The 23,601-nt window shown below is 52.6% G+C and overlaps 2 protein-coding genes across 4 annotated transcripts; both read left to right on the top strand.

Annotated features, from left to right (window-relative positions):
• The first annotated feature begins 3,701 nt into the window (after positions 1-3,701).
• Positions 3,702-12,380, top strand: LOC107324588. Its single transcript, XM_032449341.1, has 13 exons — positions 3,702-3,785; positions 4,076-4,138; positions 4,392-4,478; positions 4,726-4,791; positions 4,886-6,053; positions 7,346-7,481; positions 8,506-8,643; positions 9,059-9,116; positions 10,058-10,303; positions 10,684-10,785; positions 11,129-11,250; positions 11,418-11,558; positions 12,115-12,380. The coding sequence occupies exons 2-13, from the start codon at positions 4,135-4,137 to the stop codon at positions 12,196-12,198; spliced, it is 2,352 nt and encodes a 783-aa protein (XP_032305232.1). The 5' UTR covers positions 3,702-3,785; positions 4,076-4,134; the 3' UTR covers positions 12,199-12,380.
• Positions 12,381-18,530: 6,150 nt separating this feature from the next.
• LOC107324620 (antigen-presenting glycoprotein CD1d-like) lies at positions 18,531-23,017 on the top strand. Of its 3 annotated transcripts, XM_015884796.2 has the most exons (6): positions 18,531-19,145; positions 19,324-19,572; positions 20,443-20,724; positions 20,815-21,087; positions 21,176-21,266; positions 21,341-21,452. In XM_015884796.2, the coding sequence occupies exons 1-6, from the start codon at positions 19,082-19,084 to the stop codon at positions 21,450-21,452; spliced, it is 1,071 nt and encodes a 356-aa protein (XP_015740282.1). In that variant the 5' UTR covers positions 18,531-19,081. The 3 variants fall into 3 exon arrangements, with proteins under 3 accessions (XP_015740282.1, XP_015740280.1, XP_015740283.1); XM_015884794.2 differs by having other exon boundaries at positions 20,815-21,266; positions 21,341-23,017; XM_015884797.2 differs by lacking the exon at positions 18,531-19,145 and having other exon boundaries at positions 19,472-19,555; positions 20,815-21,266; positions 21,341-23,017.
• Positions 23,018-23,601: the final 584 nt, after the last annotated feature.

Raw genomic sequence — 23,601 nt, 5'->3', positions numbered from 1 at the left:
CAAGGGCTACAGAGCAGACAAAGAGCGTTGGGAGAGGCCATTGGTAGCTCTGAAGCTCTCAATAAAATATTACATTTTATCCCAGGAAAAAGACTTTTTCTCCCCAAAACATTGCCATTCATCTGCAAATGAAGACATTTCCCACACAAATTTCATCTTTTTTGTGTAGTATGACTGTTTCTCCCCAAAATACCCTTTTTTTGTCTCCAATATATGATGACTTCTCTTAACATCAATTTATGTCAAAATTCAGACATTTTCCCCCAAATATCACTATTTATCCCAGAAAAATAACACTCTCTGTTAAATATCACACTTGATAGCACCAAAAAGACATTTTTTCCCCCAAAATACTGCTTTTCCTCCCAAAAAAAGACATTTTCTACACAAAATTCTGCTTTTTAGCACAATATGACACCGTCACCATGAAATACACTTTTTTGTCTCCAAAACGACAATTTCTCCCCTTAACCTCTATTAATGTCAAAATTTCAATTTTTTCCCCCAAATATAAATTCTTATCCCAGAAATAACAAATTTTCTCTGACAAATATCACACTTGACCTCACCAAAGAGACATTTTCTTCTCAAAATACTGCATTTCATACCCAAAAAAAGACATTTTCTACAAAAAAAAATCCTCTTTTTAGCACAATATGATGATTTCTGCCCAAAATGACATTTTTGTCTAAAAAAACGACAATTTCTACACTTAATATCAATTTAAGACAAAATTTAGATGTTTTTCCCCTGAATATCACTATTTATCCCAGAAATAAAATGATCCCACTACAGTATCACACTTTATCCCAGGAAAAAGACTTTCTCTCCCCAGAACACTGCTTTTCATCCCCAAATGAAGACAATTACTACATAAATTTCATCTTTTTAGCATAATATGATGATTTCTCCCCAAAATACACTTCTTTGTCACTTATATATGACGATTTCACACCTAAATATCAATTTAAGTCAAAATTTAGACACAAATATCACAATTTATCCCAGAAATAAAACATGTTCTCTGTAAAATATCACACTTGATCCTACCCTAAAGATATTTTCTCCCCAAAACACTGCTTTTCATCAACAAAGGAAGACATTTTATACACAAAAAATTTCTCTTTTTAACAAAACATTACAGTTTCTCCTGAAAATTGTATTTTTCTCTTGAAAATGCAACAATTTCAGCTTTTGATATCAATTCATCTCAAAATTTAGACAGTTTTCCCTTGAATATCACTACTTATCCCAGAAATAAAATGATCTCACTGAAGTATCACACTTTATCCCAGGAAAAAGACTTTCTCTCCCCAGAACACTACTTTTCATCTCCAAATGAAGACTATTTCTACACAAATTTCATCTTTTCTGCGTAATATGATGCTTTCTCCAGAAAGTACCCTCTTCTGTCTCCAATATATGACAATTTCTCCCCTTAATACCAATTTATGTCCAAATTTAGACATTTTTTCCCCGAATATCACTTTTTATCCCAGAAATAAAACATATTCTGCTTAAAATCACAGTTGATCCCACCAAAAAGAATTTTTCTCCCCGAAACACTGCTTTTCACAGAATCACAAAATCACAGAATTATCAAGGTTGGAAAAGACCTTGAAGATCATCCAGTCCAACCATTACCAATACTTCCTGGCTAAATCATATTCATCAACACAACATCCAGACGTTTCTTGAACACTCCCATGGTCGGTGACTCCACCTCCCTGGGCAGTGCATTCCAATGCCTAACTACCCTTTCTGAGAAGTAATATTTCCTAATGTTCAGCCTGAATCTCCCCTGGCGCAGCTTGAAACCGTTCCCTCTAGTTCTATCACTGATTACACGAAAGTTTGATATTTTAGTGAGATCATATTATTTCTGGGATAAATAGTGGTATTCTGGGGGAACAAGCCTAAATGTTGAGCTAAATTGATATTAAATGGTGAAACTATCGCATTTTTGAGACAAAAATCTTATTTTGGCTAGAAATCATCATATTGTGCTGAAAAGAGGAAATTTGTGTAGAAATTGTCTACTTTTGGGGATGAGAAGTGGTATTTTGAGGTGAAAAGGAGTCTTTGGTGAGGTCAAGAGTGAGATTTGTCAGAGCAAATTTGTTATTTCTGGGATAAAAAGTGATATTCGAGGGAAAAATGTCTAAATGTTGACATAAATTGATGTTAAGAGGAGAAATTGTCATATTTTGGAGACAAAAATGCATATTTTGGGGTGAAAGTGCCATATTATGCTAAAAAGAAGAATTTTGTGATGAAAATTTCTTGTTTTGTGGATGAAAAGGACAAAACCCAGTATTTTGGGGAGAAAATGATATTTTTAGGGCTGAAAAGCATTGTATTTGTTAAGAAAAATGTATTTTTGCAAGGATAAGAAGTGATACTCAAGAGAGAACTTATTTCTGGGATAAGCAAGGATATTAGTGTGAAAGTTTTCTACATTATGACACAACTTGATATTTCTGGTGGGAATGTCCTTATTTTGTAGAGGAATTTGGGAATTCTTGAATCACTGTATTCTATTAGGCTCCAAAGCATCATTCTGTAGGGATAAAGTCTTTCTTTGTGTATGAAAACCAGTATTTTGGGGCTTAAAACCCCAACCAGAGATGGCTGCACTGGCCTTGGGTTTTGTTTCCTACAGGTTCCTCTGGAACTCCATTGACCACTATGAGGCCATATTGGCCTTTACTGGTTTTTATTGGGCTGCACTAGACTCAGCTTCACTTCTCTGTTATTTTACTTAAAAACACCCCACTGGATGACCCTGGCATTGGTTTCCTACCATTTGGATCTAGAAGGAGTCCATTCCCTTCGCCTATGATGAAAGCACAGCAGTGATGCAGACACTCGCTGAGGTCACAACCGTTGCCGGGTGGGAGCATTTGTACCACAGCTGGTGAGCAGAGCTGGTGCTCTGGTGAGTGTCTGCACGCAGACTGAGCTCTGGGCCCTCCTTGGAGCTGATCACCCTGTGAGAGCCCATCTGAAGCAGCGCTGCGGCGTGTGCGTGATCTGGGCACAGCTTGGGCTGAGCAGGCCCAGCAGGTGAGCTGGGTTTGGTGCTGGGTGGTTGCCAGGAGGTGTCCTAAGAGACTAAACTGCCTGGCATAAGAAAGCTGGGAAAATGCTTCTTCCTGACAGTTTTTCACTTGTTGCAACTTTCTGCAAGGTTCCTGTCCAAAAGGAGATTTTGGGGTTCGAGGCAGTCTTAGGAAGAGTGAAGCCAGCTCTTTCCAAGAGCGGGGCACGTTCCTGTGGAGAGAGCCCTGGGAGCTTCAGCTTCCTCTGAGACTTCACCAGCCATGTCTCAGCCAGGAGATGACTGCTATTCCTATTTCTGCTCTGTGAGTGGAAAGGTATGGCTGGGTTTCTTTGCTTGGTTCTTCTTCCTTTGTCTCATTTTTAAGGGAAGGGACGGAGCGGGAGGAGCCCTACTGGTCCTTTGTGCCCTCAATAAGTGGTCGGGTTCTGTGCTCACTGCTGACAGCCTGGGCTAATGGCAGGAATGTGGCTCAGGCTGTTTCCCTTAGTGATAAATAGTGTCTCAGCACTCTGATATCCCATCTCTGGCACCATCTGGAACCTCTCTGCAAACCGTGGCTGCACGTTCCCTCCCATGTTTCTTCCTTTCTCTCTTCAGAAGCAGCACAGCGTGGTTCCCTGTGTTTGTGAGCAGCAGCCAGCAGGCTGCCAAGGATCCAGCGTCGCCTTTCAGCTCACAGAGGGACTCGATGGGGATGGCCTGTCCTTACTGCCAGGCAAAAGTGAGTGTCCTCAGCCCTCTGTCATGAAGTGTGGAGATATTTGACTGTTACTTCTGGGCGGGGGCAGTGCTGCAGGGAATGTCAAGAAACCTTAAGATTTGCAGGAAGGCGCAGCGAGAAGTGATCAAACAGATTGTGTTTGGGCTGTCAAAGTAGCATCCTTCTGTGTTGTTGGGTTTTTTTTTTTGGGGGGGGGGGGGAAGGTGTGGAGGGGCAGACATGGGCTTACTGGACAGTATTTCAGCTTCTCGCTGGTATCTGTGAAATCAACACCTGATCTGTTGTTGTAGGGACGGAGACCGCAAATCCATGGAACGGTGCGGAACAAGAGGGGAAACGGAAAGCCTCCATGGGTAAGAAGCTCTTGTGAGCTGTGGTGTGGGTACCTGCCTCTAAATAGGGCTGCATGAAGGGCAGTGTGTGTGATGGAAGAGAGAAGAAAGGACTCTGCAGATCTCTGCTGACTGCAGAAAGGGCACAATGTTGTGGCAGCAGAAAGGCAAACTGAAGAAACTGCTGTTGAAGACCAGAAGCTTGTTGTTGGCTGTGCTCAAATCTTCCTCCATTGAGATGCTCTTCATGTCTTTCTTGTCTCCTTCGTGTCAGAAGCTGATGCAAGCAGCATTCTATCAAAGCGCAGCCTTGCCGAAAGCCAGGGGAGGAGCACAGAGTGTGGCCCAGCACCCAAGAGAGGTACAGACACACAGTGGACGTCTGGCTTTGGTGCACTGTCTTTCTACTTTGGCTTTCTGTCCATTCTTTCCTGGAACTGTTCTCATTGTCTGTTCCTGGGGTCTTAATCCCTGGGCTTGACACTTAACTTTGCCGTCCTGATCTGTAATGGGAACACAACGTCCACCAGAGATCCCTTGGTACAGGATGAACATGGTATGGGAGAGCTGGCATTGAACCTTGGGCATTTTCTTGCTTTTCCCAGCAGTGGCGACCAGCTCGGATGTGCCGGAGGACATCACGGGCATTCAGGGTTTGCTCTCTTGGATCAGTGGTGAGTTTGGGGGCTGCACAGCCCACAGGTGTGCACACAGTGGGAGTGGGAAGGCGTATCAGCTCCATTTTGGGGGATGTTCTTGCATTTTCAGATGTGTCAAGAGCTGCTGAGGTGCCTCACAAGAAGCCGAGAAGCCCTGCCCCAGGATGCTTCATCGCTGAGCTCCCTGACAACCCCTGGGAAAGCACAGAGCTCAGCACGGAGGCACAGGCTGCCAGCGGGACCCACAGCGACCCCTTCTGGGGGCTTCCACCATCCCCTGGGTTCCTGTCTGAGCTGCAGTGTGAGATGACACGGCTGTGCCCTGTCGTGCCACCAGCGAGTGCCCGGCTCAGTCCGCTGCCAACCACGCTGGCTGTCACCACACCTCCCTCAGCCCAACCCGCACAGCTCATTGAGGAGGTGCAGCCAAAGCAGCCCCAGGTTCTTCATGCTCCCTTTCCACCGTCACTGGGCTCTACTATCTGCCGGGTGGCAGATAAGAAAAAGAGGGGCAGCACCAAGCGGGCCAAGCGCCCTGCGCCTGCTGACATGGCCCAGAAAGGGGAGAGTTCCCAGCAGGAGCAGCCCACCAGCAGCGCTCCAGCCAAGAAAAGGAAGCTGCTGCCAAGCAAGGAAGGAAAAGAAAGAAAAGGCTGCAAACGCCCACATCAAGTGAAGCAGCCTGGGGCCAACACAGGAGCCAGCAGCAGCGGGCAAAAGGGCACTGCCAGCGAGCTGCACGTGCACCTGTGTGAATCCATCCAGGCCGTGCACCCGCTGGGGCAGAGAGTGACTGCGGTGGGGCCGGTGCGCCAGCCACTCTCTGTGCAGCCCCAACCCACACCCAGCGCCAGCCCTGCTGCCCTCCAGCCCCAAGGCAGAGGCTCAGCCAAGGCAGTGCCGGCACCTCCAGGCAGCACGGCGCGGAAGGAGAACGCTGCCAAGAAGACAGTGCAGAGCTGCCTGCGCCCATCACCATGGAGGAGCTCCGTGCTGTGCAGGGACCCACTGCCACAGCTGCACCAGCAGCAGCCTCGGCCACAGCGCCCCATGGACTTTGTGCCCTGCGTGGGGCCCCGGGCAGGTGGCCGTGCGCTACCCAGAGTGCTGGAGGAATCGCTGCCCATCACAGCCGAGCAGCGGCTCGAGCGGGAGCGCATGAAGAGGCTGGCCCAGGAGGAGCGGCAGCGGGCGGCCCAGCAGATGAAGATCGGCCCCGTGCAGTTCCTGGTGCAGCGGGAGATAGAAATGGCCATAGCTGACATGTACGGCTACCTGTAACCCTGAGCTCCTCGCCGGCCCTGCAGCACCAGGCAGCAGCGGCAGCATTCCAGGGGCACCAGCAGCAGCCCCATCCCTCCCCTGCAGAACAGAGCCATCCTCCAAAGTCATCATTGCAGTGGGATGGGACACTGTCTGGACACTCAGTTGTTGTGGGATGGCAATTTTAGGAATATTGTTGTTTCTGTTACTCATTGTTTTCTATGATTTGTCATTAAATGCTTTGTGTTTCCTTTGACGTATCCCTCTGCCTGCATTCATTTGTGCCGTGTCACAGCCCCCCAGCTCCCCATGCCCACTTCTGAGCTGGCCGTGTTCCTCAGCTGCTACCACCAGCCCCAACCCTCCTCTCTCCCTGCAGTCCTTTGTGCAGCAGGATGCAGAGGGCGTTTAGCACAGCTCACCTGCGCTGCCCGTGCCAGTACCGTGAATTGCTGTGGGGATGGGCACTAGGCAGGGCACGGGCGGCTGAGGGGAATCGCATTGGGTCGCTGCAGCCAGAAGAGACTCCAGGAGCAGCAGTAGGGGCAGCTCCCATGGAGGGGAGAAGCAGGGGCAGCCGGGCCTGCTGTGCGATGTACAGACAGCCATAAAGATACCTCACATGGCATCGTGGCTCCTCTGCCTCGTTTGAGGCCAGGCAGTTTTGTCCTCACTCAGCCAAGCCTGGACACCCAGAGCAGCATTTGCTGGCTGGTGGCCAGCCACGAGTGGTGTCCCCCAGGGCTCAGCACTGGGGACGCTCCTATTGAACACCTTGATCAGGGATCTCATCCAGGGCATTGAGTGCGCCCTCCGTAAGTTCACAGACAGCACCGAGCTGGGAGGGAGTGCTGATCTGCTGGAGGGGAGAAAGGCGCTGCAGAGACTGCATTGATTCTACGGTTGGGCTGCAGTTGGATATCAGGACCTTGAAGCTCTTTTCCAACCTGAGCCATTCTAGGATTCCGTGATCCCATATGCATCCCAAGTCCATCCCATATGCACAGCCCACCCCATATATATCCCAGTTCCCGATATCCCATCCCATATCCATCACATATCCATATCCCCACATCCCAATCCCAAATCTCACATCCCACATCCAACGCCCCAATCCCGCATTTCAATCCCACATCCCAATCCCTATTCCAAATCTCGCTCCCAACCCCTCATCCCAAACCCATCTCCCACCCGTCAATCCCAATCCCCCATCCCAATCCCACATCCCATCCCCTGTAACGACAGAACGCACCCGGAGCCCCTCCCACACCGCCGCTCTGCCCCGCCCCCGTCTCTCATTGGTCAGCGGCAGCGCCGCCGGCTCCGATTGGCTGAGCCTCCGCACGTGCGAGCGGCCGTTGACAGTCGTCATTGGGCTGAAGCCGCTGCCGCAGCCCGGGCCGCCCTTCACGGCAGCGCCGCTGCAGCCGGGACTGTCCGAAGTATAAGTTAATGTGGGGCTATGTGGGGCTGTGGGGGTATATAAGGGCAGATATTGGGAATATGGGGCTAATTTGGGCTCATGGGGAATATGAGGGGATATGAAAAAAAAAAGTAGCTGTGAGGGGAATGTGGGGTCTGCCGGTGGCTGTAGGGGGGATATGGGGATGTAGGTAGCTGTTGTGGGAATGTAGAGGGATGTGGAGGTGTGGAGGGGCTATCGGGAGAGATGTGGGGCTATAGGGAGCATTTGGGGGGCTATAGAGGGATATTAGGCTGTGTAGGGGCTATAAAAGGATGTGGAGCTACAGGAGTGGATATAGGGGATATAGGATATAGGGGGCTATAGGGGCTTTATTGTGGCTGTCGGGGAGATATGGGGCTATAGGAAACTGGGGGACCATATACAGGGTATATGGGACAAGAGGAGGCTGTGGGGATGATATAGGGGACTGTGGGGGGCTGTGGAGGAGTGTAGGGCTGATGTGGGGCTGTGGGTGTCTATAGGGGGATATGAGGCTGTAGGGGGCCATTGGGGGAGCTGTACAGTTCTATGGGGAGGCTGTAAGGGGTTGTAGGAGTGTTATGGGGGAATATGGAACTTTAGGGGGTTGTGGTGGGCTGTGGGATGTTTTAGGGTGGTAGGGGACAAGGGGGCCCTAGAGAGGGATGTTGTGCTCTAAGAGGTTGTGAAGGGAGCTGTGCGGGGATATAGGGTGGCTGTGGGAGGTTACTGGTGGATATGGGGAGATATGGAGGTATTGGGGGTGTATGGGGGATATGGTTCTATAGGGATCTGTGTGGGGCTATAGGGTGATATGGGGCTATAGAATGGGTTATAGGGGCATGTGGGGCTAGAAGGCTCTCCCTTGCTTCCCCTTTCCTTTCCCCTCCCTGTTCCCCTTCCATAGCAGGGTGGGTGAAATGCTAGTCCTGAAATTTAAATCAGAACTTGAATTGTATTGGACTAGAATATGACTGTTTTGTGGTCTTGGATCTGAACTGTGTTTTCTCCTGGGGCTTCAGGTCCAGGTGCTGTTTAATAATGACTTTGGAGAAGGTTTCAGCATCCAGTCTCCTGCTCAGGAAGAAAGAAGGAGGTTTCTGGAGGACTTCCTGACGAGTGGAGCTGCTGCTGAACCTCCCCTTCCAAGAAGGCAGCAGGTGAGGCCGTGGTGCATCTCAGCCTTTCCTCAGTGCAAGGTAGCAGCGATTCAGGCTGTGCTTTGCACTGATTCTCCAGCAGCACTTGTGCTTGTATCTGAGCAGCAGGTGGCCGCTAACATTGTGTGCTGGCTTTAGGCTGGGCAGGCATAGGAAGCACTGCCTGCAGCAGCACCAGCTGCCCTGCTTTGGTTCAAAGCTGTCAGACCTCTGTGCATCTTTGCTCCCCCTCCAGCCAGTTGGGAAGAGCTCTTCCATTGTGGAGAGGGCTGTGGGTTGAGTTCAGCATCTCCTGATGTGTCACAAAGATCCAGGGCTTTCAAGAGGTCATTTATTGAAGTGCTTCAGATGGTGAATGTTCCTAGACAGAGCGCTTGTCTCCTCCAAGCTCTGAAGCCCAAGGTTTGTTCTGCAGGTCCTGATGATGGTCCAGGCATCAAACAGCCTAGAGCTCGTGGCTGGGGAGAGGCTGCGTATTGTGTTGTGAAGGGAGAGCTGGAGGAGGGCTTTTGAGCAGCACTGCGCAGGAATGCAAGCATCTGGTAAGAGAAGAGGTGTGTGTGCTGAGAGCACGGGCTGTACGGCTCATCTCTGTGTGCTGACAGGGAATGCAAGCAGAGCTCTTTGCAAATAAGTGCTGGCTTCAGTTTCACTCTTTATTTCCTCTCTCCCTTTGAGCATCCTCTATGACCATTCTGCTGAGAATGGTTTAAGTTGCACCTGTGGCTGGCATCAGGAGCAACTTGATCAAACCACAGCAGAGCTTCAAATAACATGAAGAAACAAAGTGTTGCATGTTCTAGGGGAATATGCAGACATCACACATGACAGGTTATGCACAGATTACTGAATTTTCTAGGAGATAAATCTATCCCCCATTCTTGCTGTATTCTTTCCTCTTTTCCTCCTTTCCAACATCATTAAAGGAAATTCTCATCTCTGCTTCACCTTCTGTCCCACCAGAACCTCTCACTGCCTGGACAATTGTTTTCATAACATTTCTGGGCATGTGTCATTTCCATAACTGACCGGTCCTGACTGCACAGCACTTCCCATTCACACACACAACTCCATCAGTAAGAAACAAAACAAGAGAGAAAGTACCAATCTGAACAGCCAGCAGGACCTGGCTAAGCTCTGCTGTGTGATCTACCCCTGGATCTGAGGGGTCACTGTCGGGAAGTGCCCGCTGTGACAGAAGCCAGCCACCAGGGACATCCCTACATCCAGCATGGGGCCATGGGGTTTCCAAAGCACAGTTTCCACACTTTTCCAGGGTTGGACGGGACTTTCAGTCCATTTCCCCATTGGGATTCTCTCCCTTGCAGGTGATGCTGATGAAGCCCCAGGAGCCCCGGGCGGCACGTGGCTCAAACTAAGAGCTCAGTCCATCTGCAGGTGTCGGCAGCGTGAGCTACGACTTCTTCCTGCTTGGGGTGCAAGGCCGAGAAGGCGTGGTTCTGGAAACGCCACAGCCCCACCAAAAACCGTGCCCCCGCTTACACCTTTAGAGGGACCAAACGGCCTGCGGCAGGGAGCTGCGGGCCAGGTCCCTGCTACTTTGTGGAGCCGGCCATCACCAGGAATGGCAAGTACGTGGTTCCAGGCGCCCACCTCCAAGGACGACCCACCACCAAGACCACCGTCACCCCCGGACCGAGTGAGTACCACTGCTGCAGCACTTCTCCCAGACAACATGAGCACGCAGCGCGTTTGCCCAGGGTCAGCTCACACCTCGATGGAGCTGGAGGTCTTTTTTGAGAGAGCATGAGCTGCTCTGATCAGTGATAAACACCCTCAGAGAAGGACAGCAGCCCAGGACCATGGGCTCAGGGCACAAGGCCCCCATGTCTGAATAGTACAAGGAGCAGGGGGCTGACAGGAGGGACAGCAAGGCAGGACATAGTGGCGGGGCACAGAGAAGTGTCCCCGCGTGCTGCCTGTGTCCCCCAGCAATTGTGCAGCTCTTCAGAGGACTCTTTCTGGCTGCAGAAGGAGACCAGCCCTTCACAGCTTTCTTCCTCTTCTCCTCCGCCCCAGGTGACTACCGCACCGAAGCAGCCAACAGGCACGTCTTCAAGTGCCCACCGGTGCAGTCCATGGCCTTCCGGCGGGAGCCCCTCCGCACAGACCGCCCTCCAGGTACGTGACCCTGGCAAAGGCAGACCCTTCAGCCTGAGCATCCTCCAGGGACGGGCTGCTGCTCGGCACCAGCAGAGGGCCTACTGCATGGCCTGCGCGGCATATGTGGCACTGGGCCACAAGCTTCCTTGCATGACCGACACCTCTCTGCCCGCAGAGGCTCCAGCTGCTCAGGCTCGGAGCTGCTGGCACTGGCCCTGTGTCAGAGGAGAGGGAGGAACTGGCAGAGGGGCAACACGTCCCTCCTGCTCCCACCAGCGGGCTGTGCAGGCTGCCCCTCGCTGCTGCTTCCATCTCCTCCTCCATCCCCTCACGCACACACTCTCTGCTGCTCCTCCTGCAGGTCCTGGCACTTACACACTGCCCAGGCTGATGGGGCCCAACACAGCCTACACATCGGCCAGCCCCTGCTACTCCATCAGGGGAAGGAGCCAGCGCGGTCGCTTTGACGAGGACCTTGCCAAGGTGAGCTCTGCTGCTCCTCTCTTCCATGTTAGCGTCCAAAACCAGGCTCCTCTCCCTGTGCCACAGGGGCTTCCAGCCCTGCTGCAGCTTTGCTTAATGCAGCCTTCCAGGGAAAGAGAGAGCCTTGAATGTGACCCCAGCCCCGTGTGGCCATGACTCTCTTGCAGACTCCAGGTCCTGCGGCGCTCCCCAGAGTGGCCGTGGATGTGTACAAGAAAAGGGCGCCCGCATACACCATGGCAGCCCGACCAAAACATGGAGAGGGCAAAGCAGTGAAGCCCGGGCCGGCAGACTACAACGTAGGCCAGGTAAGGCAGCTGCTCAGCTCTTCCCCTCTGCTTCACAAGCACAGCCTTCACGCCTCTCCCCCCTCCCCTGAAGATTCATCCAGCCAAACAGCTTCTGGCTGCAGGGACCAAGTGCAGGACAACAGACCTGCACCCTGCCCTCTTGCCACCTCCAAGCAGAGGAAGGGAGGAACAGCACAGCACACAGCTTTTCCTTCCTCTGCTTCTGTTCCCTTCAATGGGATGTGCTGGTCCTTCACAAGCTCTTCTGGAGGATGCAGCTCAGAAGGGCTCCAAGCAGCACACCCCCAGCATAGGAGAGTTAGCTGCGAGTTCCCAGGTGCACAGCCAGCCCTCTTTGAGACAGGAGGGGCCCGTAAGAGCACATGTAAGACCAGCACACCTCCCTGAGCCAGCTCTGCTACAGCAGGGAGCCGCACCAACTCTGCACTGGTGCTCAGTCCTTCCCAGAGTGGCACCAAGGACTGTCTGGGACTGGGAGGGGTGCAGGACAGAAGGGAGCAAGGGCAGCAAAGAAGGGCCCTTGCTGATCTGCCTTTCCTTTCTGCCCTTCCAGGTGACGCTGATCAAGCCCCAGGCGCCTGCCTCCACTTTTGGGATCCGGCATTCCCTCTACACAACCCCCCTCATTGTGGAATAAGACAGCACAGTCTGGAAGGCTGTGGTTGCTTTCCTGGAATGGGAGGGGAGGGAGAAGGGAGAGTAGCCAACATCCAGTTTCCTTCTGATTCCATTTCCCTTCATCCAGTTGGGCTTTTGCCCGTTATACTATTAGATGTTAGTGTTAGGAGTAAGTCATTAATAAATTAATTAAAAACCTTATGTAGGCCTTCTTGTTACCATCAGGTAGATGTAAGTGAGTTGCCTGGGGCTGAGCGACTTAAAGACCTGCTGGTGATCATCTGCCAGCTTACAGGATGGCCGGCAGCATTTCCTGTACCCGTGACAGCTCCTGGCTTGGCCATAAAGACATTCCTGGAACAAAGGTTGAAGGGAAAATAATGAAACACGGAGGCAAAAAGAGAATAAAAAGCAAAGGATGGCAACAAAGATAGAGAAAGCAAGTAGGAAAGCTAACCATAGCACAGCAAAGCAAAGCAAAGCAAGGCACAGAATGGAAAAAAACAAACTTGCAGGAATGGAGGAATGTGGGAAGAACTGTGCCCCTGCTTGCCACAGGAGCTGCACTGGGAGGAAAAGAATCTGGGCCAGAATGTAAGAGGAACTCCTTTGGGTTCTGGGCTTGAAGCAAAGCTGAGAAGCCATGCCCAGGAGGAGCTGTGGGCAGCTCCAGGCCACCTTGCTGTCTCCCCAAGAGATCAGGTACATGGGCAAGGCAGCGGGCTGAAGTGTTGGCCAGAAACAAGCATCTGTGTGGAGGAAGGCAAAGGGCGGAGGAGGATCCAAGGTAGCTACCAGGCATGGCCTTGCTCAGCAAGGGGAGGAAAAGCCTGGAGGGCATGAGCAGGGAATAGACAAGGGCAGGCAGTAGGTGTGAAGCTGGGAGCAGAGAATTGTTTGGGTTGGAAGAGATCTGGAAGATCACACGGTTCCAACCCCCCTGCAGTAGGCAGGGACACCTCCCTCTACACCAGGGTGCTCCAAGTCCCACCCAGCCCGGCTTTGTGCACATAAAGACAAACCATGTCTGCCCCCTGAAACCTGTAACAGCCACTCAAGGGGACACACAGCACCTCTCATCATTTCATTACTCTGCAGACAAGGTTTAACAGCAGAGCACTGACCCGTAACCAGCAAAGCATCTTCCAGGTCTCCAGACCTCCCAGATTTAATGCTGTCTGTTATGTCCTTGATAGAAATGCCTCTGTACACATCCAAAACTAGGAGGAAGAGTCCACGGTAGAGAGTCAGAGAGATCCAAAGGGCCATTTGGCAAGAACAAGCTCCTCACATGCTGCAAGAACATTCTATCGTTCCTGCAGCACTGCCAGATATATCAGGACCGTCCCACTAAAATAATTCATTTCCATTGCTAACAGTCCTGCTAATTGGCCTACCACAGCTGTTACCATTTTCAAGACCTTCTACTTCATGCTGGCAGATGAATTTCTCAGCTCCTCTCCCCCCTGCCCCAATGGTGGGCACACTCCTCAATCTCTGCTTTCCACGCTAGAGCAGCAGCAAATTGTACTTAGGTTTCTGAAGTCCCTTCCAGTCTCAGAAGGGAATGAAACAGACCGAAGGGAATGGATGCAATGGGGCTCTCGCTAAGACACCTGCTGACCCATAAAAGCATCACACACAAATAAGGAAGGGAAGAAAAACCCAGGACGCTGTGGAGGGGTCCTACCTCTGAGCAGGTGATGCCTGTTCCATGTACAGAGGACGGACATAAATTGTACCTCATCTATTCCCCACTTCCTCTCCCCCGCTTCGTACAGGCACTTATAGACATTATGGATGGCAAAGTAAGGCTCGTGGAGAAGCCTGGGTATACACAAGGTCTTTAATTCATTGGTGGTAGAGAACTGCTGGCCTGTACGTGTCCAGATCATGGATATTTTCCAACAAGCACCATCCAGGCATGGCAACTCACAGCTGAAATGTCATTGCCCCTGCCAAGTAACTTGCCTGCCTAGAGACGTCTCATTAGAGACTCGCAAACAAGAGCAGAACCCATTTATTCCCATTTCACAGGTTGGCTTCTCTTCACCACACATCACATGCACAAGAACACATTGCTCTTGCAAGGAAGCACGTTCCTACACACCACAGCATCCTGCTGAGCAAGGGCATCATCCACATACATTCCCTCATCTCTGTTACCCTGCAAAGGTTCAAGGACAGAAGACACAGCTCAGCACAGCATCTACTGGAAGCAACCCTTGAGAATTCCCCACTCAGAAACAGCTGCTGGAGATGGCTATTGGAGTCCTTCAAAGGGAATACTAGCTCACAAACACAGTGACGCATCTCAAATGTGCTTTGGGCTTCCTTCTGAAACGAGCAGCAACCCACTTTACTGGGACATGATGCCCCGTCCTTGGAGGTGTTCAAGACCAGGTTGGACAGGGCTCTGGGCAGCCTGATCTAGTAAAGGTGTATGTTTGGTAGCCCTGCTAGGCAGGGGGGTTGGAACTACATGATTCTTGAGGTCCCTTCCAACCCGGGTCATTCTGTGATTCTGTGTGATTGAGAAAAGAGCCCATGGCATTCATGCACACCCAGAGTCAGAATCCCCTCCCTGCACAAGATGGGTTTGAGGAGCAGGCCATGAGACACATCGGGTGAGAAAAAGCCAGCCTGGAGCTCCTCACCGCTGAGCACAGAGCTGCACCCACAAGAAGATTCAACCCCTTCTCCCCTCGCCTTGGCTCACTTGGCCAGAACTTCAGCAATTACAAAAGGAAGATTTGCAAACCTTCACAGCCCTCCTCACTTTGTGCACATCAGACATGGCGGTGGGAGTCATCATCCCCACCATCACCCTCTCAAAATTCCCACTCAGCAACGTCAAGTCACCAATCAAATCCTAGAAAGCCAAGAGAGGAGGAAGGAGGTGGCAGAAGGTGCAGCCTTCCAGGACAGACAGAACTGAGCTGTTCCCCACTTCTCTTTAGGCTCTAGCCCTCCTTGCATCAACAACTGCTCTGAACTGAACAAGAACAAAACAACCTTGGTCAAGGAAATTCTCCGCCGACCTTTCTCTCACGGAGATTGGGTCCTTTTTCACTTTTCACCCCAGTGACACAACCGCCTTCACACATCTCTGTAGACCTTTTAGGTGATCGGAACTTGCTGACGTTGGGAAGCATTTAGTTTGGTCAAGATGTCAATGATGATCTCTTCATCCGTGCCTGCAAGAAACAAATGGAAGCCAGTCAGGCTGCTTGCACAAGAATCAGAAGTGCCCTCTGGTCTTGTGCCGCCTCCAGTCCCCTGCACAGCCAGTTCTCAACAGCCCCAGGACTACATCCATGCACACAAAGCTGCCAGGACACACTCCACCAGAGGAGCTGTATTTCAGGACATAGGAAAGGCAGTTGTCTTTCCACTTCCCAACTATTTTTAGGGCAGCTGTGCAGCAGAGCAATGCAAGCAGCTGCGCTTCCCTGGAACGAACCACCAGAGCAGCCATTCCCAGTGCTGGGGAAAAAAACAAGAAATAAAGTTGACCTGTGGAGGGAGATCAACTTAGCAGAGCCCTTCATGGCCTTCCTGAGTGCTGTGCTTCTTGCTCAGCGCTGAAGCTCGAGATCCCCTTGATTGTTGCCTAAGGCCACAAGAAAAGGATTTAGCAAAGGCAGACTTGCGCCCATGCACACAGAGAGTTGAATTGAAACAAAACAAAGCACATAATAGACGTGAACACGGAGATAGTAAAACTCCACCCACACAAGTGATGTTGTATCAGACTTCTGTCTCAGGCAGCAGTCTATTCTAAGGGGACTTCCCAGGCACATCAGAAAGAAGCCACAGGGGCACAACTATATCGAGTACATAACTCCATGCAGCTGCCCACAGAGTCTGCAGTGAAACAAAAGCTGGACCACCTTGCATCTGTGTTCAGTCCCACCAGGCCTTCTTCCTAGCAGATCTCCGTGTCAGCCATAAAGCAGTGTGCTCCCATCACAGCCCTAGCTCCTTCTCTTGGAGCAGGTAAGGACCATTACTCAGCACCATTCCTTTTGCTCTACTCGGCACTGGTGAGGCTGCACCTGGAGAACAGTGTCCGGGTCTGGGCTCCCAGTACAAGAGACAGCTGGACACACTAAAAAGAGTCCAATGGAGGGCTACCATGATGGTGAAGGGACGGAACACCTCTTCTATGACAACAGCCTGAGAGAAGTGACTGCTCAGCCTGGACAAGGGGAGCTCAAGAGGATTCCACCCATGGCCATCAATCCCTGCAGGGAGGAACAGAGAGAATGTAGCCAGGCTGCATCCAGTGGAGCCAAGTGCCAGGACCAGAGGTTGCCACCAAACATCAGGAGCACTCCTGCACTGTGTAAGTGCTGCAGCACTGGCACAGAGACCCAGAGAGGCTGTGGGGTTTCCTCTGGGAGATCTCCAAACCCATCGGATGTGTTCCTGGGCACCAATTCTGCTGGCCCTGTTGCAGCAGGGCCTGGACCAGATGGGCCCAGATCTCCATTCCAACATCAACCATTCCGTGCTTCTGCAACACAACACGACATGCTGTGTTTGGCTCAACCTGGCCATTCACAAACAGGTTTCTTCCTCCTCCTGCTCAGTGCCATCTCTGTGGGATCACACTGCCTCCTACGATCCAACTCTGTTCCAATCAAGGTCAACACCAAAACAGTGCTGACCTTCATGGAGCCTGGGCTTTGGAACACAGGCACAGGAATAACCACTGCATGGGTGGAACCTTGTGTATTTCTAAAACATGCTCCTAACTGCCCTGTTCAAACTGTGATGCAGAACCAAGGTTGCATTCCCAGCACAGCCAGGCAGGCCGGCACCAGCCCCAAGGCATCAAGCCACAGCCTGAGAGGCCATCACCAGCCCCGGGGCCTAAATCCATGCCTGGCAGGGACCCCGGCCTGCAGGCTTTTGGCCTGGAAGGGCTTCCCCGGCCTGCAGGCATTGGAGCTGGCAGTGCCCCCCAGAGCAGACAGCTGGCTTTTAGCCTGGCAGGGCCCCCCTAACCGCATGACCAGCTTCAGGCCTGGCAAGGTCCCCCCCAACTGCGGGCTTCGGGCAGAGCAGCTGAAGGCTGAGTGGAAGAAAAGATCCGGGAGATGCGGGTCGATCTCGGCTGAACACGAGCCGGCAGCGCGCCCAGGTGGCCAAGAAGCCGCGGATAGAGCCAGCAGCGCAGCCGGCAGCTCCAGCTCTCCAGGAAGGCCGGCGTGGAACGGGGCAGCGCCGGCTCGGCCTCGCGGAGCTCCACCACGGCCCCGCCCTCCTTGTCCTGCGGCCCCAACCGGGCCCGGCCGCCCCGGGGCCTGGAAGCGGAGCATGCGCACGGCGCGGAACGGCGCCTCGGGCACCCGGAGCGACGACAAAGAAACGGAGAGAGCCCGGCAGGGGGCGCGCGGCCCATTCGGGACCGACCAATGAGGGCGCAGAGGAGGCGGGGCCGAGCGCGGGTTCTCCGCCAATAGCGGCTGCGAGCGCAGGGCTGCCATGATGGCGCCGGGGCGATGGAGGCGGGGTTCTGTGTGGTCACAGGGGATCTCTGGGATCCCTATGCGTCTCTATGGGGTCCTTATCGGTCTCTATCAGGTCCCTAGCGTGGCTCTGTGTGGTGATATGGGGTCCCTATGGGCCTCTTTGGGTTGATATGGGTTCTCTAAGGGTCTCTTTGGGATCCCTAAGGGTCTCTATGGGGTGATATGGGAACCCTATGGGTCATTATGGGGTTACTAAGGGGCAATATGGGGTCCCTGTGGGGTCAATCGGGGCTCTATGGGGCTCTATGGGGTAATATAGTGCTCTACGGAGCTCACTGGGGTCCCTGAGGGGCTCTCTGGAGTCCCTGTGGGTCTCTTTGGAGTCTGCTTGGGGCTCTATGGGATGATATGGGGTGATATGAGGTCCCTATGGGGCTCTTTGGGGTTTCTGAGGGGCTCTTTGGGGATTGTTGGCTCCCTATGGGGGTCTGCAAAGTCCCATTGTGGCTCTTTGGGATTCCTTTGGAACTCTTTGGAGTCCCTGTGGGGTGATATGGGGCTCTGTGGAGTCCCTAAGGGGCTCTGTGTGGTACCTAACAGGCAATATGGGGTGATACGAGGTCAATAAGGGGCTCTTTGGGGTACCTAAGGGGTGATACAGGGCGATACAGGGTGATATGAGGTCTCTCTGGGGCACTATGGGGTCCCTAAGGTGCTCTGCGTGGTCCCTATGGGTCTCTATGTGGGATCCATGTGGTCACAAGGGTTCCCTGTGCAGCGATTCGGGTCTCTGCAGTGTCTTTATGGGTCACTTTGGGATTCCTTAGGGGCTCTATGGGGTCACAAGAGGTCTTCATGGGTCCCTAAGGGGCTCTTTGGGGTCACAAGGGGTCTTCATGGGTCCCTAAGGGGCTCTGTTCTCACCAGGGGTCCCTGTGGGGCTCTGTGGGGTCCTTATGGGTCATTTGGGGATCCCTAAGGAGCTCTATGGGGTCTTTGGGCATGAGGTGGCAGTAGAGACCGCGGAAAAGGCTTCTCCAGCGGGGTCGGCAAAGTTAAAACAAGGATGGGTTTGGGGGGAGCCAAGTGACTCCTTGGGGGCTGACCTCAAAGTCACCTCGGGCAGGATGGCTCCTGGGACAGGCTTATAAGAGGAGGTGACACCCCCTTGTGCCATCCCTATGTGGAAACCCCACCAAGTTCAACCAGAGGCCAGAAAGAATCCTTCTAGACCCATAGCCTGGATGCCTCAGCTCAACTCCTTGCAGAGGGCATCTCAGGGACCTCCCTAAAACCTCAGCACCGACCCTATTGGCTGCTGGGGCCAACCGGTGCCACCAGCGAGGCAAGAGCTGCCTTGAGAAGTGAGCAACCCCTCCATCATCCCACTGCATCCGTGTGGAGCTGCACCATACAGACGCCATGCAGCCCCATGCCATCCTCCTCCTCCTCTTCTTCTTCCCTGGGAACTGGGCAGAGCCAGAGGGTAAGTGGGAACCATGGCTAACCCTAACCCTTTCTTCTCACCTCACCCTTATGGGGGGACTTTGGGTCAAGCTCAAGGACAGGAGATGGAGCTGAGGTGGTGGCAAGCTGTGGGGGGGGGGGTCAAAAGGAGCCATCAGGGGTGACAAATCTCCCAGCTCTCTTCCTATCTCCTGCAGGCTCCTACATGCTCAAGCTTCTCCATTTTGCCACCTTCCAAAACAGCACCTCCATGCTTGTGGGAGGAGTGGGGCTCTTGGGGGACATGGAACTGGGATCTCTGGACATCAGCACTGGGAATATCCACTACTACCAAGCCTGGCTGCACCCAGCCTTGCCAAAAGAAGACTGGGACGTCATTGAAAGCTCCATCAAGTCATACGTGAGGGATTTCAACAGGCTGGTGCAGATGTATGCCATGATGCCCTGTACATGTGTCCCTTCCCCACCCCATTTCCAAGGTCCCCTCTGGGGCATGAGGGGACTCTGGGGATCAAGCTTTGATGTAATAAGAACAAATGGTCACATTGTGGTTGGTTGTGATAAATGGTGAGTGTCTGCTGGGCAGACTTGGGACCTATGGTCACCTGAGGCAACTTTGGGCACCCTCAGCAGCCATTCTAAGGCCACCCCTTGCCAGCCCACTGGCTGCACTCTACTGTCCTTCCAGATATTAGTGACCCTGATGGGAGGGACAGAGGGACAGTTCCAGGGCTAGACACCTCCTGGATGGGCCTTGCAGGAAATCAGATCACAGGTGCCAGATTTGGGCTTTCAGGGACACTTTGGCATCACCACTTCTCTGTGGAGTACTTCCAGAGAAGGGAAGTGATGCTCTGTGCTCATTCCCCTGGGGCTGACTCAGTGTCACTGGGTGCCAGGGCTCAGCCCCAGCAGCCCTGCATGGGCTGTCCCTGTGTCACCACCGTGGCAGGGGACATCCCAGAAGGAACAGGTTGGGCTTGGAGGGGGGATGGGGGGCAGTGAGACATTGGAGCAGCACTGGATCCATTCTCCAGAGCCCAGCAGCACCTTGAGGACTCATAGATTTCCCCCATGGCACTGAGGGGATGACAGTGCTGGGACAACATGCATGGAGGGAGGACACAAACATTCATTTTGGACCACCAGGACCCTTGTTTTGACACTGGATACAAGAGCCAGAGGTTTTGTTTTTTTTTGCATTGGGACAACACTCAGTCAGACCTTAAGCGGCCACGAAGCTGAGTGCCCGTTCATATGATATATATCATAAAGGTGATGCATATCAACTCTCCCGCTCTACCCCTTGCCCCCAGACCCTTTTGTCTTCCAGACCTCCGTGGGCTGTGAGCTCCAGTCCAACAGGACCGTCAGGACCTTCTTCAACATCGCTTACGAGGGCCAGAATTTCATCCGCTTCTGCCTGGATACAGGCACTTGGGAGCAGATGCAACATAACCAGTTGTCAGCCACAGCCGAGCAGCTGATGGCCAATGCCAGCACTCTCAATGAGGTGATCCAAGTGCTCCTCAACTACACCTGTGTGGATGTTCTGAGGCTTTTCATCCGGGCTGGGAAAGCAGATCTGGAGAGACAAGGTGAGCTGACCCCGGCATTGCCACATCAGCTCCCGATGTGGGGGGGGCTGAGCGGTGCCGCACTGCAGTCCCCTCATATCCATCCCTCAGTGCCCCCCATCGCCGTGGTCTTTGCCCGCACTGCCGGCCCAGCACAGCTCCTGCTGGTTTGCCGTGTCACCAGCTTCTACCCGCGGCCCATCACCGTCACCTGGCTGCGGGACGGCCGGGAGCTGCCCCCGAGCACCAGCACAGTGTTACCCAACGCCGACCTCACCTACCAGCTCCGCAGCACCCTGCTGGTGTCCCCCCGGGACGGGCACAGCTACGCCTGCCGCGTACAGCACCGCAGCCTGGGTGACCGCAGCCTCCTCGTCCCCTGGGGTAGGTTGTCCCCCTCGGGGGATGCGGCTCCCGAGCCCCGTTTCCTCGGCACGAGGAGCAGGAGAGCTGACGGGCTGTTTGTTGTCAGAGCGCTCCAAGAGGGGACTGAGTGCGGGGATCGGGGCCGTCTTGCTGCTGGCCGCGGCCGCCATGGCCGCACTGTTGGTACGGAGATACAGGTGAGACCACGTCCTGCCCCGCCGCTCCTCTCGGAGCCCCCCTTCCCTCCCCGCAGCGCCCACTCTCGTTGCAGGAAGCGGCAGCGGATGGACGAGGGGCGCAGCGTCCCACTGGCGGAGACCACGGCGGGGCGATACGGGGGATGCGGCCGCGGAACAGCCGGGGAGGGGAGGGGGCACGTCTGAGTGCTTCTCAGAACCCCCCAGTGCTCGTGGCGGCTCCCCCAGCCCCGATAAAGGAACCCACCTGCCCACGAGTAACGAACCGCGACCTCCCGTCGGCACCTTCTGCGTTTTATCGCCCAACCACCGCCTTTATTAACCCCCTTCCGGAGATATTTGTACAAATATTTGTACAAACCCTCCCTCCAGCGACGCCCACCGACGGCGCTGGATGCGCTGAGCTGCACTGAGCTCCCAAAGGAAGGCGGCGCTCAAACATTACACGGAGGTGCGGGGCTGATCGGGGTTTGAAGTAGGTTTCAAACCAAGCAGGTTTGAGGCGAACGGAGCACGGAATAAACGGATAATTTGACCCACGGGTTACCCGGTTTGTGAGGAAATCCCACTTTCTCTGTAGGCATAACCGTGCTGTGGGGGCGAGGTGCTCCCAGGAGATGGAGGCAGCACCCCGATTACAGCCGGGGGAGGAACCCATTGAACGATTCCAGCTCTTCAAGTAGAGGATCCCGACAGCGCCTCTGGACTTATCTGGACTCAAGTGGACCATAAAATCTTTCCCCCACAATTCCACCAGAATTCTGCCCTGGAGATTCCCAGTCTTGAATAATTTCCTGCTGAATTCTCTGTAACATTCAAGACCTCACTGCATAACGAAAAGTTTCCCATAGGCCTGGCAGCCTTCACGCCCTGCCATGAGAGGCAAGATGTATGGTTACCTACCGCTGTAGAGACTGCAGGAGGGATCGTGACATCTCTATCAGGCTTTAGAGGAGACAAGAGACTGCCCGGTGGCGCAGTGGTAGGAATTGCCGCCTTTCAGTACCGGGACCCAGGGTTCGAATCCCCCCTGTGGCGCAAGTGTCGCTCTGCAACACCGAGGCTCGAATCCTGGGGGTTGGACTTGATGATCTCTAAGGTCCCTTCCAACCCGCACAAGACTATTACTATTACAAGAGGGAGAGATCTGCAGTCTCTATTTCCGCAGGCAGTTTTCTCTTGGTACAGGGCAATCATGCATCACATTCCCTTGGGGTCCTTGGTCCATCCCAGCATATGGGCCGTCCCGATGCACAAGCACAGCAATTGCTACAGTTGAGACTCTGGACAGTGTACTTAATCCATTCTACCCAGGCATTAACATCCCCATGTCCTGTTTTGATTTCAAATGTTTGTCTAAGATCTTTTATCTTCTTAGCTGTCACCATTGCAGGGTTTTTAGGAAGATTTTCTAACCCCTTTTTAAGCTCTTCCCTATTCTGGACATTCTGGGTGTTTTCACAGAGTGTATCCCACACAGCTACCTGAAGTCTCGCTGTTGAATCCTTTCCATACATATCTTCCCCCAGACCAAAAGTGGTATTAACAATGCTATCAGTCTTGTTCATTGTTATTTTTACTGGGTTACACTGCAGCGGTTTGCAGTCTGGCTGGACAACTCCCTTATGTGCTCAAGAAGTATCAGATATTTGTCATGGTTTAATAATTTTGTAAATTTACTTTCAGTATTCCACATCATAACATCATATAAAGCATGAATAATTTTACTGAATCTGCAACTTCCAGAAGAAGACTACATCTCCCAGAGAACAACACGGTTAGAGATGTGTCACGGGACCTGGACTCTATATTAACTCAGTCGCAGACTAGACTGACGTCTTTCGAGTTCTGGCGTTCAGGGGAGTGTGTGGGAGCCTTCAGCGTTTCGCCTAGATTCACAGTAGGCCTCTCGGTTACGGGACTCATTCTCTCTCCCATTTTGCTTGATTCGTTAGCTCAGTTTTCAATTATATTGTATTATATTGTGTTATCCTGTATTTCGATATAATATTTAATATTAAGTGTGCCTCCTTAGATCGTTGCCGCTGTTTTCTTTTCCTAATTAACTTTTTTTTCCTTTTGGCCTAGGGCCCCTGTGGGGCCCACGGCCCCTGTCACGGACGCAGGTGGATTTTTCGTTTAAACCGTGACAATATTCCAGGTGTATCTGTCCAGCCTCGATGGGCAGCTGTCCACCATACATCATTCCACACACTACAAGAGAGTCCCTTATTCATATCAAAACTACCAATTGGTCCCTCCCCTGCATTATTGTCGAATTTCACATTTTCCAGATAATTATCAGGATAACAAATGGGATACACTCTGTTACAGC

This window comes from Coturnix japonica, chromosome 26, assembly GCF_001577835.2.
Source record: "Coturnix japonica isolate 7356 chromosome 26, Coturnix japonica 2.1, whole genome shotgun sequence".
NCBI lineage: Eukaryota > Metazoa > Chordata > Aves > Galliformes > Phasianidae > Coturnix > Coturnix japonica.
This window is presented reverse-complemented; position numbering and strand designations above follow the sequence as displayed.

What these genes read in the sequence shown, in the direction of transcription:
- LOC107324620 (XM_015884794.2), top strand. Translation starts at nt 19,082, where the DNA reads ATGCAGCCCCATGCCATCCTCCTCCTCCTCTTCTTCTTCCCTGGGAAC. An exon ending in GATGTATGCCATGATGCCCT is followed by an intron (nt 19,573 to 20,442) that starts GTACATGTGTCC and finishes CCTTGCCCCCAG; the next exon opens with ACCCTTTTGTCTTCCAGACC. An exon ending in AGCAGATCTGGAGAGACAAG is followed by an intron (nt 20,725 to 20,814) that starts GTGAGCTGACCC and finishes TCCATCCCTCAG; the next exon opens with TGCCCCCCATCGCCGTGGTC.
- LOC107324588 (XM_032449341.1), top strand. An exon ending in CGTGGCTGGGGAGAGGCTGC is followed by an intron (nt 9,117 to 10,057) that starts GTATTGTGTTGT and finishes CGGCAGCGTGAG; the next exon opens with CTACGACTTCTTCCTGCTTG. An exon ending in CCGCACAGACCGCCCTCCAG is followed by an intron (nt 10,786 to 11,128) that starts GTACGTGACCCT and finishes CTCCTCCTGCAG; the next exon opens with GTCCTGGCACTTACACACTG.